This window comes from Sarcophilus harrisii, chromosome 3, assembly GCF_902635505.1.
Source record: "Sarcophilus harrisii chromosome 3, mSarHar1.11, whole genome shotgun sequence".
In the NCBI taxonomy this organism is placed as follows: Eukaryota; Metazoa; Chordata; class Mammalia; order Dasyuromorphia; family Dasyuridae; genus Sarcophilus; species Sarcophilus harrisii.
In genome coordinates this window covers 415795659-415811053 of record NC_045428.1, presented here as the reverse complement: position 1 = coordinate 415811053, position 15395 = coordinate 415795659, and the positions used below count along the sequence as shown (strand labels likewise).

General features: G+C 35.5%; 1 protein-coding gene across 1 annotated transcript in view; it reads right to left on the bottom strand.

Annotated features, from left to right (window-relative positions):
* Window positions 1–2313, bottom strand: part of LOC100913237 (CD302 antigen) — a 176982-nt gene extending 174669 nt beyond the window's left edge. The window contains exon 1 of the mRNA XM_023499237.2: window positions 2157–2313. Coding sequence (XP_023355005.1) covers window positions 2157–2262 — 106 coding nt within the window. The 5' untranslated portion in view covers window positions 2263–2313. The remainder of the gene's footprint in view (window positions 1–2156) is intronic.
* Between the last annotated feature and the right edge of the window lie 13082 nt (window positions 2314–15395).

The window sequence follows — 15395 nt, the reverse complement described above, 5'->3', positions numbered from 1 at the left end:
ACCTGTGCTTTAGAAAAATCAGTCTGACAGCTGAGTAGATAGAATGAGATGGAGAAGATAGAAATTTGAGATGTGGAAACCAACTAGTAAGCTAATGCAATGTTACATGTATAAGATAAAGAGGAACTGCATCGGTAAATGGTAGAGGATATTATTAAGGTAGAAACAACAGGACTTGACCACTGAATAGAGAGCCAGACTTCTCTAATTTATTGCTGAAATAAATGGTTATACAGTGAAGGTTAAACCTCAACAAAACTTTAGTTTTGTCATAAGAAACTGTAACTGTAATCTCATTGTTGGTGGAACTGTGAATACATCCAACCATTCTGGAGAGCAATTTGGAACTATGCTCAAAAGTTATCAAACTGTGCATACCAGCAGTGTTAGTACTGGGCTTATATCCCAAAGAGATCATAAAGAAGGGAAAGGGTCCTGTATGTGCACGAATGTTTGTGGCAGCCCTTTTTGTAGTGGCTAGAAACTGGAAACTGAATGGATGTACATCAGTTGGAGAATGGCTGAATAAATTGTGGTATATGAATATTATGGAATATTATTGTTCTGTAAGAAATGACCAACAGGATGATTTCAGAAAGGCCTGGAGAGACTTACACGAACTGATGCTGAGTGAAACAAGCAGGGCCAAGAGATCATTATATACTTCAACAACAATACTATATGATGACCAATTCTGATGGACTTGGCCATCCTCAGCAATGAGATCAACCAAACCATTTCCAACGGAGCAGTAATGAACTGAACCAGCTATGCCCAGTGAAAGAACTCTGGGAGATGACTAAAAACCATTACATTGAATTCCCAATCCCTATATTTTTGCCCACCTGCATTTTTGATTTCCTTCACAGGCTAATTGTTCAATATTTCAGAATCTGATTCTTTTTGTACAGCAAAATAACAGTTTGGTCAGGTATACTTATTGTGTATCTAATTTATATTTTAATATATTTAACATCTACTGGTCATCCTGACATCTGGGGGAGAGGGTGGGGGGAAAGAGGGGAAAAATTGGAACAAGAGGTTTGGCAACTGTCAATGCTGTAAAGTTACTCATACATATAGCCTGTAAATAAAAGGCTATTAAATAAAAACAAAAAAAAAAAGAAAGAAAAAAAAGAAACTGTAACTGTAATCTAATCAAGTATTATTTTTAAAAATAACTTTTCCCATTTCCCATAAATTATAGAAATAGTAGAAGTGGTGAGATGATGGGTGGGGAACTTTCACATCCAATCCTTTATACACCTTTTGCCAGTTCAGAAAAAGAAAGTAAAAGCAGAAATATAGTAATTTAGATTGGTCAGGCAGGGATGGGAGATGATATGCTCAATTAGTCACTACCTTCAAACTGCCACGAAGTATAGTCGTTCACAGACAACATTTCCTTTAAATCAAGCTCCTAGTCCTTCCCCCACCAAAAGATGTACATGTATCCCTCAAATGTGTTAAGATGCCAAAATTATCATCCATATTGCCAAAAACTTCAAGTTTGCTAGCCCAGTGTTTTCCTCAAAGTGTAGTCTAGAAACTTTTGGGGGCCCTCTTAAATCATATTACCCAAAAGAGACTCCATTGAGTTCTTTGGCAAGCACAGAAGGGTCCGGCAAATTGAAGTGTTTAGAGCTGTGGGAGTGTCGCACTTGTCACTTTATAGGCGAGCCAACCAAGATGAAAACCCCAAAATACTTTTACGTAAGCGAAAAAGACCTAACTAAATAAGTGAACAAGCAAGGCGAATAGGTAGCAAGATTACCCCAGGGAAGGGAAAAACATGTATACTAGAGATGATATAAGCAAAGCTAAGCGCTTCTGGCTTTCCTTTACTTCTGCACCTGCCTCACCCAGAAACCACACCTAGGTTCCTCCCAGGACCCACCTGTGCCCTACTTCCCTAACCACATTTTAATCAACTCATAGGCTTCCTTCCTCCTCAAACTCCCCTGGGGGACGAGGTCCTCGAAAATAGAAAGATAAAGCTAAACACGATATCCATTCAACCCAAAGGCACACAGCTATCAAATAAGCTGAGAGAGACTGCAGCCTCCCGGCATCCCCATTCACTTCCTAGCAGAAATAGCACCTGGCAGCTCCAAATTGCTGCGCGGTAATGCTCCGAGATAGACATTCAGGATTACCTGTCAAGTCCGAGGACACCCATTCCGCTAAGCAACAGAGGACCAGGAAAAGCAGCCGACATACAAGACGATGGCGCCTAGTTAGGAACGCCAGGCGCGTCGGCATCCTCACTGAAGCAACAGGAAAGCTACGGCACGCACAACTCACGACTCTAGCACCCCCTTCTCCCCCCTTTTACTATTTCCCTCTACACTTTGGCCCCACCCCCGCTCTTGAACCTTCGGCCAATAAGATTCTCCTCCTCTACCGGGGGGAGGGGGAAAGAGGGAGGCGGAATGGGGTGAGGTAATTCAGCTGAAGAGAAGGGGAACGCCGACTACCTATTAGGGGACAGTGAAAGTTTATTGCGAACCTCGGAGGCCCTCCTGGGCTTGAGGGGAAGCGGAGAAAGCGTTCACCTGGAGAGATGAGAAATGCTGGCCAAAGCGCCCGCTTCAGCAGACTGCTTTTTCATTTTCTTGGGCTTTTCCTTTTTCTAGTTTTTGTTTTTCCTTTCCTTTCCTTCACAGAAGCACGAGCACATCCACAAGCATACCCAGCCTTATATCTTTGCTAGTTTAGAAACAGTAGATTTACTATATATAAATACAAAATAATGGTACTTGGGCGGGAGGTGAGACTTTGGTTGGGGGAATCAAAGAAAACTAAATCTTTTGGAGGTCTCTAGAACTGCTTGACTCGGCTCTTGTGGATGCCCCTTTTTACTCCTCAAACTTCGGTCTATCCTTTCCACGATCGGATTAGGTGGGAAAGTAAGTAACTCAATTCCTAATCCGAGGGGAATACCAAGGCAAGAATGACTCATCTACTGTCACGCTGCCGCAGCCAAGGGAAGGAAGTGAACCTGATCGTCCCACGCTCTGGAACCACGCTCCTATTATTTTAAATCGCTTCTGAGAAGCTGATTATGGCTAAAACAAGTTAGGTGATAGTGTTAAATGCGGAGTCGTGGAGTTAGTGGTAAAGGAATTTAGAGTAGAGTTTATTGGCGCTGGGGAAATAAGTAAGGCATAATATCGTTGTGTACCATACTTCATAATTGCACGGAAACCCATTTTCTTCTCTGACAATGTCCAGTCAAAAAAGCAAATAACTGGGTTTTAATACTCTGCCTCTAAATGCAGAAACATCATTATAAATGGGGAAGGTATAATGGCAAACCATCACTATAAATGGGTCAAGTCAAGACAAAAGACAAGCAAAATTACATGAAAATTTCATTCCATAAAATTTGATCACCTGCTAACAGTGCAAGGTTGTACTTTGGAGCTGTGGAAGATTTACAAAGATGTAAACAAAACATTTCTGTCTCCAGGGAGCTGATGGTCTAGTAAGGGAGACAATTCAGTTAAGTCTCTACAATTCAGTTAAATTTAACAAGTTATTTATTAAGAACCCATGTGCAAGGAACTGATGTGTAGATATTGATAGGTATAGATGTATATAGATATATGCATAGATATACATATGTATTATGTACACATATATTATACACACAAAAAATGGAGAGACTTTTTCTAGATTTTTCATGTACATACTGATCTATGCAAATCTAGCAGAATGTACACTCTTCTAAACAAGAACGGTTTAATTTTTACCTTCATAGCCTCAGTCCCTAAAATAGTATATTTAATAATAATATATATTATATATGATAATATATAAAAATAATATATATATACATAATAGGATTGGATGAAAACATATACACACACAATCTTTGTCCTTAGGGAATTTACAGTATAATAGGATAAGAACTGTATGGTTATAGTGCACAATAGAATTTAAGAACACAGGAGATAGCAGACAGACATGAGAGATTTGGGGGAAATGAGTTATTTCTCAATAGGAAGATCAGGGAGATCCTACTCCAACAACAGGAAGGACAGTTCTAAAATGTTAAGAGAAATTGTTTAAGTTTAAAAAGAAATGTAGTTTAACAAAACATTCTACCTTTTGTCTCTGAATATTGGCATTCCTAAAGTATAATTCATAGATCTCTGTTCCTTTTGCTCTTCCTCTTGACTAGCCACTTCATCTGCTCACCTGTTTTAAATTATAGCATCTATAGGAATTACTTTTACATTTCATGAGCTTTAGCTCTCCACCTACACTTGTATGTCCTGACAGTACTCATGTCTTTTTTCTGTCTCTTTGTTTCCATTACTATCAGAGAAGCAAAGGAGGAAGTTTGGCAGATGTTAGATTTAAGTTAGCACCTTAAATAATACATCACAAGAACTTCCCAAAAAATAGGGCAGCAAAATGTAAAAGATTGTATAGTACAAACTTTCTTCTGGGTTGCTCCCTCCATATATAGTTGTACTAATGGGTTTGTTCCTTAGAGGTCAGCTGTTACTTTGAGTTTTAGGGGTAACACTTTAGAACTGCACTCCTAATACTGTAGTTTATGAGCAGCTACTGTTGTACTTCCCATTGAAAATCATCTGGTAGATACAATCACCTCTAAATGCCTTTTTAAGGTATTTGTTAAGATGATGCTGAAAAACAATCTCCCCATAAGTCTGGGAATATTTACCTACACAAATATCTACATCTATATCTACTACGTAGTAGCTATGGAAAAAGTGGACTCAAAATTAGAACACAAACGTATGTATAGGAATTCATTGTAACAAAGGCAATACAGTTCCTAAGTACTCAAGGGACCTAGAACCTAGTTTCTTACACTGTGTGTTCCAACCCCAAATAGGGTTTCATAACTGAATGTAGAGACTATGAAATTATGAGTTAGTATCAGTAAATTTTGATTTGTATACCTATTTTAAATACCCAAATACCCAGGATCACATAAAAATTTCTCAGGCAAAAAGGGGTTGCAAATAGAAAAAGTTTAAGAAGCCCTTATCTAAAAGACCTTTTTCTTTTCCTCACACTGCTGTTCCATTCTTTTCAGCAACTCTGATGAATAAGTTCAGCCAAATTCCTAATGTTTGCTCCTCTCCGTGGCTCTCTTCTCTGATTCCAAAGAGCCTGTTCCTCAAAACTACTTCCTTCCTTAAGTGACTTTCTCTGTGTGTATCTATCTGGAATGTGTCCCTGTGTCCTCAACTGTGCCTCTCACTATCTCAAGTTAATGAACTCTAAACTGAAGGATGCCGTGTCTTCTACTGTCTTTCTAAACTCTATGACCATTTTTGGAGAAAAATAAAATTATTCTCAGTCCTACTACCTTCACGCCCAAAAGAGAATTCTTTCACAAAGTTTTCTGGCACCTGTATCTCTTAAGTTTCAAGTCTGAGGCCTCGTTATTTAAAGTCCACAGAATTATGGCTAATTTAATCACTAAAATAGTCAAGTTTCTCCCTTCTTGATTCAACTGGAGAGATTTATACCAGTACAAGGGATCATAGGGTGTTAATGTCTTGTTAATGCATGGAAACCTCAATATATGTGATTGTTTTGAGGTTATATGGATCAAGCTTCTGGTAGGTATGTAAAGAGGGAACATGATCTTAATGTATGGATTGTAGACACATTGCAAGAGAGCCTGTTAGGCAGTGCTTGTTTTTTTCCCCCTACTGGATCAAATGAATGTGTGTGTGTGTGTGTGTGTGTGTGTGTGTGTTTGATCAACAAACAGTAAGTATATTGGAATATTATATTCTTTATATCTTTCAGTTAATTGTGAAGAGTAAAGATGTAGTCAATTGTTCATTCTCACTTCTGGATTATTCCTTTCATAAATTTCAAATATTCTTTGAATATTCAAATATTCAAAATATTCTTTCATAAAATGAATAATTCCCTAATTATGGGTATTCCCTTAATTTCCCATTCTTTGACATGACAAAAGGAGCTACTATAAATATTTTTGTACATGTGGGTTCTTTTCCTAAAGGGAGAATTCTTTTGGGGAGGCTGGGGGAATTAGGGGTTAAGCGACTTGCCCAATATCACACAACTAGTAAGTGTTAACTATCTGAGACTGGAGTTGAACTCAGGTTCTCCTGATGCCAGGGCCAGTACTCAATGCACTATACCATCTAGCTTCCTCTAAAGGGAGAATTCTTAATAAAACAAGGGGCAATCAATATAATAAAAGAAACTGCAGGTAATTTGAACTACATAAAATATAAATGGAATGAAATACTATTGTGCTATAAGAAACGAGGAGCAGGCAAACTGCCTTCCAGAATGGTTGAATCAGTTTACAATGCCACCAAGAATGCATTGATGTCCCTATTTTCCCATTGGATGTGATTTTTCTGTTAATGTATGATATAATTTGCAAATTGTGTTCCTTTAATCTTTGGGACAGTTTATATATGACTTGTAGATTCCTCTTTGCAATCTTACTTTTTGCCATTTCTATTTTATAAACTTATTTTATGATTAGAAGTGTGTATTCACATCACTTTACAAAAATTGATTAATGTTGAGTGGTTACATGGCTATGGCTTATTGACTCTTAACAGGGAGGGAATATATCTGGTGGCATTAGGAAAGGATACCGAGAAGGGTACCTTTGGAACCCTGAGTGGCAGATGTAGCTAGGTAAAGTGTGATATAGTAACCCAGAATATACATATTATAACACTGTAAAGAAATTTATTTTATTTGTGAATTTTTGTTGAACTGGTATAGTGAAAAGAGAAGAGGGGAAAATCTTTTTTAACAAGTGATTTTAATAAATGTATTTTTCTAAGATATATAAGAAACTAATTCAGATTCATAAGAAAAAGAGCCATTCCCCAACAGATAAGCAGAGGATAGGAAGAGCTAGCTAAGACATTAATAACAAGAAAAATGTGCCAAATAATTAATAATCAAATAAATACAAATTAAAACAATATGAAGTTTCACTTCATAACTATTAGGTAGACAGAGTTGACAAGAAAATAAAATGATAAATCTTGAATGGACAATGAAAAAACGGGTACATTAATGCACCGTTGGTGAAGCTGTGAACTAATCCAGGCATTCTGGCTACTAAGTAGTGCAATAGATAATAATGTGTCTGAAATCAAAAGTTGTAGCTGTCCAGTCACGTGCAATTCTTTGTGACCCCATTTGGTATTTTGTTGGAAAAGATACTGAAGTTGATACTGGAAAGAGGGAAAGATTTGGGTTGAAAAAGGAAGATAGTTAGCCAGCACTGAACTATTGAAAAATATGGGATCAGTAATTAATAGCTATAAGAATATAGTTGTCCAGCAGTGTCTGACCCTTTATGACTCCCATTGGGAGTTTTAATTTTTTTCCTAAAAAAATTGGCTGGAGATTTCCTTCCCCAGATCATTTTACAGATGAGGAAACTGAGGCAAATAAGTGACTTATTTGTAACTTGCCTAGGGTCATATAGCTAATAGGACCTATTCAGGTTATTGTACCATCCAGCTCCCTAACTCATGGTTATGTGAGTGATATTCTCTGTTTTCCCTATCTTCTCATATTCTTCATGTGGCCTTTTTTCACCATCCCTTCCTCTGTCCTCAAACTATCTGCCTCTGTATCCCATTCAACACTTATCTTTGTATTTTCTGTACTGTTTGTTCCCATGCCCTTTGAGGTAAAGTGTAATTGCTGCCTTGTTTTTTACTGACAGTAATAGTCTTTCCTGGTGAGTACCCTAAGAAGTGGGTGTTGTTTCCATTTCATAATTTTAAAATTTCACAAATTAATTCTTAATTTAAGGGATATTTATTTCAAAAATGTAATCAAGAACAAAAGTACAAATATTTATACCCAATACCAACTCTTTCCTGTCTCATCTCATTCTCTGGGGAAAGTGAGCTCAAACTTAGTTCAACTTCTACATAGCATTAGTGCTATCAACCTGACATCCAAAGTTGACATTACTGCTAGATGAATTCTGCTGGGCTGCTTTCCAATAGTCACTCCTGAAAATGATTCCTTGTTCTTCAGGAAATCATTGTTTAGCTGGGCTATATGATGTTGCATTCCCTTCATCTAAAATAGAAAAGAATAGACAATGAGGCAAACAAAGAACCTAAATATATACTACAGTCTTCAGAGAAGAGAGGACCCAAGTAGTCTCCCTTTATAGCATTGTCTCTCACTGTATTCTTTCTTCTTACCATCCTTCTAGGATACCAGCTTGAAAGCCTTTGAGTCTTCATTGACTCTTCATTCTCTTCTCCACTATATCTAATTGGTTGACAAGTCTTATTAATTTACCTCTAGAACATTTTTTAAGTCTGTTTCATCTTCATTCACATGACAATCAACTTAGATCAGGCTACATCACTTCTCCCGTGAACCAAGGCAATATCTTCCTGATTGTTCTTCCTGTTTCTAGTCTCTCTCCTCTCCAATCCACCCTCCACATAGCTCCTAAATTGATTTTCCTAAAGCTTAAATATGACCATTTCACTCTCCTATTCAAGACATTCTAATGCTTCTTTATTGCCTCTACAACAAAATATAAGTCCCTCAGCTTAAACTCCTTTATAATCTAGATCTAATATATCTTTAAGCTTTACTTTAAAGTTTAAAGATTTAAAGATTTATTTAAATCTTTGCTTAAAACAATTTTAAAATATTTATTTAAATATAAATTAAAAATTAAAGATTTATTTTCCATTTCTCCTATTTATGCACTCTGTATTTCAGCCAAATTGACTGAATTCCAGTAAAAAGTGTTCTGTGTATGACTTTCCATTTCTCAATCCTGTGTTTTACAAGGCTATTCTTTATGCCTATGATGTTCTTTCTTTTCACTTCTACTTCTTTTGATCCCTAAGTCCTTTCACAGCTAAACTCAGGTATTCTTGTAGAGCTGGCTTACATATGACTCTCACTTCATTTCGCAATTTCTCATTAATGGTTGATATGACTCTTTCCTTAAGGATGTTTGCTAGTCAGGATTTTTATAGCTGCAAGAACTACCTTTCTTTTGCAAATGCATTGATATTACTTACTAGAAAATGTATATATGTACATACTTATTAGTTATTAACTGTTGATCCATCTACTAGATACAAGATACTCTGATAAATGAAATATTGAACAAAAGGCTCTGTGTAAATATGAATCTGTTTACTGAATATAAAGCATACTGTATATACTTAATCAGATGCCAAATCTTGCCTTTTTAACCTTCATAACATCTCTCAAATTTTACCTAATCTCTCTATTTATAACATTGGTTCAGACACTCATCTTTTCTCATCTAGATTACTAAATAATTGAGACATTAGATAGGTAGACAATAAACAGATTCACACACACATGTCTGTGGACACTGGAAAGGGGTCTAGACAGGATCTGCTGTGCAAAGCATACTGATACCCAGGGATAAATTATGCCCAAGGGCAAGAAGTTCTCAAATCCAAATAGGCACTGAAATGAGTCTTGATGCCATCTGGTAACTTTATCACTGCCTATTCAGTCTGAATCATAGATTGAGGGCAGATGAAGGAAAATGCTTATGTTCTAGAATAAGGAATAGTTTAACATCCTGGATAGTACACTGAGAGAAGAGCAAGTTCAAAAGCAAATGGATGAAATATAACTCAGACACACCAGGAGCAGAAAGTGTCTTAGCTTGCAGTATACAGCCCATTGTGAAATTTGAAGATGAATGACAAGGGCAGGAATCCTATACCAAAGAAAAACCAATTGGTTGGCTGAAAGGGACGGAGTCTAGAAGCTTTACTGTTGCTCAGACCTAAAACCAGTTCAGGACCTCACAGAGTTCAGACGAAAACAGCCCCAGTCAGATTTTGCCTTCGATCAGACACTTTGGATATAGAAAAATTGAAAGTCTCGAACCTGATTTGTCCCTGAGCTCCTGAAATAACATTAGCCAATACCCCTCAGAAATCAACAACAAATTTTTCTTCCAGAAATGTACAGTACCCTGTCCTAAAATAAAATCTGAAGTCAGAAGTAAGATAGAAGAATAAACAAATTAAAAAAATATATCACCACACAGAACTATTGTAGTGACATAGACACTTAAAATATTAATGATGAAGAAGAGATTGATTCCAATATATCTACAAGTAAAGTAACAAAAAATATAGGTTGGGTACAAATTCAATTAGAATTTTTGGAGGAGATGCAGCAAACATTTTAAAAAGGGTGTGTTTTCTAACTGATATGAAATAGAGGAAAAATGGAAAAGAAATGGAACTATAAAAGAAAGAATTGGAAAGAGAATAAACAGCTGGGGGCAAGAGGTCTAATTCTTGCTCAAGAAACAAATTCCCCTCAAAATTAGAATGAACCAAATAGAACTCAATGATTCTAGGAGACAAAACACACACACACACACACACACACACACACACACACACACGTTTTTGCAAAGAGGTCTTTATTGAGAAGATACAGCCAAGACAAAAACAAAGCACAAACATCTTCCTTTAATATTTTTAGGTACACCCTCTCTTCTACTATTTTTGTTCCTATGAGGAATAGGCTCAAACTTAAAGCAGTGTCTACATGGCATTTGCCCTACCAAGTTCACTTCTTAATGTTAGGACCAATGAAAGAAGTGTTGTTCCCTTTTAATCCACTTTGAGAGAAATGATTATTTTTCTCTTATATTAATAACTAATTATTGAATCAGGACCAAAGTTTTCTCCCTTTTCTACTTCTTCATCTGGAAATCAACCATTATGGAAAATCTCAAAGACTTACCCAAGTTAAGATCTTTTTTTCTTTTTTCTTTAATTTTTAGTATATTTTAATTTATTTAATATTTTCCTCATTACATTCAAAACAATTTTTATATATATTTTTTAAAACTTTTGAGTTCCAAATTCTCTCCCTTATCCCCATCTTCAGCCCCCATTAAGCAAGCACATGTGAAGTTATATGAAACATTTCCATAAAAATTATGTTGTAAAAGAAAACATAGATCTCCCACTTTAAACAAACAAAAAAACCCTGAAGAAAAAATAAAGTAAAAAAAAAATTAAGTGACAGAGAGTGTGTGTGCTCTTCAATATGTATTCAGACACAATCAGTTCCTTCTCTGGTTATGGATAGGATTTTTTATCAGAAGTCCTTCAGAGTAGTCATGGATCATTGAACTGATGAGAATAGCAAGTCATTTAGAGCTGATCATCCTACAACATTGCTATTACTTTGTATGCAGTACATTTTACTTTGCTTGAGATTATGGAGCACTTTCCAGATTTTTTTTTTCCTGAGAGCATCCTGCTCATCATTTCCTATAGAACAATAATATTCCATCATAATCATATACTAGAATTTATTCAGCCATTCTCCAATTAATGGACATGCCTTCATTTTCCATTTTGTTTTTGCCCTGAGAGAGCTCCTATAAATATTTTTGTTCATATAGGCCCTTTTTAAAAAATCTCCTTTGGTATTCATGCCTAGTAGTGATATTGTTAAGTCAAAGAATATGCATGAATTTATAGCCCTTTGGACATAGATCATGTCTTTTGATCATTTATCAATTTGGGCAGAGACAAGAAATATTAAACAAAGTTGAATGATTAAAAAGTAGAAAATGAAAGTTATCACACAGGAAAAACAACTGAGTTGGGAAATAAATTGAAAAGAAAATATTTAAGTATTACTGGATTACCTGAACATCATTATGAAAAGACAGAGAGAGACAGAGAGACAGAGAGACAGAGACAGAGACAGAGACAGACAGATGGAGACAGAGACAGAGACAGAGACAGACAGACAGATGGAGACAGAGACAGACACAGTAAAAGAACCTAGACATCATATTTCAACAAGTCATAAAAGAAAACTGCACAGATATCTTAAAAACAAAGGGCAAAACAGAAACAGACTATCCATTACTTTCTGAATGAGAGTCCCAAATGAAAACTCCAAGAAACATTATAGTAAAAAATCCAGAGCCTCCAGATCAAAGGAAATAAATACTATAAGTAACCAGAAGGAATTCAAGTACCAAGGAAGAAATTGGGATCACACGGGATTTAGCAGCCACCACTGAATAGAGTAGAAAGCTTGAAATACAATATTCCGAGGCAAAGAATATAGGCCATCAGCCAAGAATAATTTACCGAATCTTATAGGAGGAAATAGATTTTTAATGAAATAGAGTACCTCTAAGCATTCTTGATGAAAAGACTAGTCTTTTTCACCCCACCCACCAGTTGCTTTTGTCTCACTAGTCAAAAGAATAAAGGAGGGACCTGGGTACTTTTAATAATACAAAACCTTTTTGGATTTGAGTCTAGTTTTGAATTGCCCTTAATATGCAAGATTAGTCATTCAATTAATAGTATCTGAACTAGTAGAAATAGGAAATTAGTTGTTTTTCAATCATATTCAACACTGTGATCCCATTTGAAGTTTTCCTGACAAAAATACATACTGGAGTGGTTTATCATTTCCTTCTATAGCTCATTTATAGATGAGGAAACTGAGGCAAAAGGGATTAAGCGATTTTCTTAGTATCACACATCAAAGTAAGTGTCTGAAGAAGTTAGGTATTTGTACTGTTGATCTTATAGGCCTAACATAGATAGGGTAGCTAAGTATTTATTAACAAGAAATCACACTGGTATATACATTGATAGGCACCCAGGAAATGAAATGAGGATATTAAAGACTTCTATTTCTCCACAGCGAACTTCAGCAATGAAATTCTCCTCTTCCCTTTTTTGGTTATTTCAAAGCATGGGAGGAAAGAAGAAATAGCAAATGGTTTCCTGAAACCATTAAACTGGAGTGCTCAAAGAATTTTAGATAAAGGTTCCCTCTTTTCCTTAGAAGAGAAAGTAGAAGGATCAAGAATGTATCTTTAAAAATTTAACCAACTATTGAATTATGTAACTATTTTCATGAGTTCTGGGTTCTGGGAAAAAATGTTTATTTTTCTTGTCTTTTTATGTGTATGTTTAAACAGGGCAGTTAGGTGGTACATTGAATAGAGTGCTGAGACTGGAGTCAGAAAGACTTCCTGAATTAAAATATGATATTACACATCTACTAATGTCTGATGATATCAGACATCAATTGTGCGACCCTGGGCAAATCAGTTAATCCTGTTACCTTAATTTCCTCGTGGTTAAAATGACTTGGAGAAAGAAATGGCAAACCACTCCAAAGTCTTTGTCAAGAAAACTCCAAATGTGATCATGGAGATCAGATACAACTGAAATAATTGAACAGCAACAACATATATAAATATGACAAATCCATTCATCCTCTAATAAAATCAGTCATTTTAAAAATAAATGAGAGTTTTTAACTAAAAAGCACTTAAATTATTTTATTGGAATCAAAGCACAATTTTAGTAAAATTATTTTAATTCTCTCTCCCTTATCACCACTACTTTTCTTTCTTGATATGTAAATCAAGAAATTGGACTTGGGGTGAAAATTACAAAAAAATACTTTTTTTAATCTTGTACTTGGGAATGGTGACATTGACAAAATATATTTAAGTCACACACTTAATAAAACAAAATTTCAAATTACAATAGGGATGCAATTGAGTTATATTATTATTCTATATTCTGAATTCTATAGCAAAGTTTCTCTCAATTAATTTCTTATATTGGGAATTGAAGAATTTGAATATTTGCAACCAATCTGAATTTCTAGAACTTTTTCCTATCTCTATTTTTTCTGCTAACCTCAGCTGTTTCTGTTATTTTAGGTATGAAGACAGAGGGATTCAGAAGTTCACTCAATTCCTAAACTGACTTAACTTATGTGAAGTCGAAAGTAGCTTTAACTTAGGTTGTGATATCAGAGGAACCAAGCTATTTTTATTGCTTTGTCTTCTTTCAGAAAAGCACTCTGGTAATATGTGATTTATTTCTATCATTATTATTTTTAAGTTATCAGCTAGTCTTATTGGGTTAATAATAATCTTACTAGCAATTACTTATTTTTTAAACTTTGAGTTGGCTTCCTAATGAAGTAAAACACCCACCCCCAACCTTACTTCTTGGCCAACATGAGCCAGTATCTAATTATTTTCATTCCTACTTTCAAAGATGCTATAATCTTGAATCATCTCATTGAGATATAAATGTATGTACTTGGCTGTATAAGGAATTAATTTCATTTTCACAAAATGTACAAGAAAACTTTGAAAGTTAGAAAACAGACTATTCTGACTCATATTAACTTAAAGTTTTTTAATAACTTTTTTATGTGAACTAGAAAAATTTCATGAGTTGTCAGTATTGTAATAAAAAAAATATGACCTTATATTTTAATGGAAATCCATGTATCCTATGAACAAAATAATTATAAAATTGCATTTTGGATTCTTAAGTTTCAGATTCAGGGGTCCTCAAACTACAGCCAGCGGGCCAGATGCAGCAGCTGAGGACGATTATCCCCCTCACCCAGGGCTATGAAGTTTCTTTATTTAAAGGCCCACAAAACAAAGGTTTTGTTTTTACTATAGTCCGACCCTCCAACAGTCTGAGGGACAGTGAACTGGCCTCCTATTCAAAAAGTTTGAGGACCCCTGGATAAATTTGTAAAAGAGGATATGAGATTGTCCACTGGAGCAATTTCCTTCCAAACCAAATATAATTCTCTTAGCCCCCTATCCAGACTTGAATAGGATGAAGGAAAACTTCTAGTAGACTAATTTGGTCCTATTTTAATTCAGTCATTCTAAAAACTCATTTGAACAAGTTAATAATCAGTTAATAATAATGTTTTGTGAACATTTTGATATGAGCACATTTCAAAAACAAAACTATTGCACTGACCAAGCTGATTCCCTGAATGGAAATTGTATACCCAGCTCCCTTACTGCAGCAAAACCCTGAAATTTACGTTAGTTTGAACAATGATCAGAAAACCCAATGAATGAGAAATTACAGTAAATTACTTCTACTCCTTAATTTGACAAAAAAAAAAAGCCAGAAGCCTACAAACAATAAGAATTGGGTCCTCCAGCAAAAGCAGCATAGGCAAACAGATCTTTACTTTCCCACATAAACACAAAAAGAATCAGAGACATGTACAGCCTACAGTATTCTTGGTCAGGAACCAGCAAGATCAGAAGGCTTCACTGAGAACGTTTCAAGATGTTCTCAACTCTATAATGGGTGCTGTTGCAAACTCAAGGAGAAGCAGAAATCTAGGTATTTATGACATCAACCAGTAGAACAACTTAGGGCTTCAAGGTTTCTAGCACCCGGTTCTGAAATATCATAGAAGGCCTAAAGATGCAGAGCTCTGAATCTCCAAGATCTTTTGGGGAGAGAGGAAGATATGCCATGTTAATTCTAGGAAGAAAAGTTTAGTGCAGGAACCTAGTA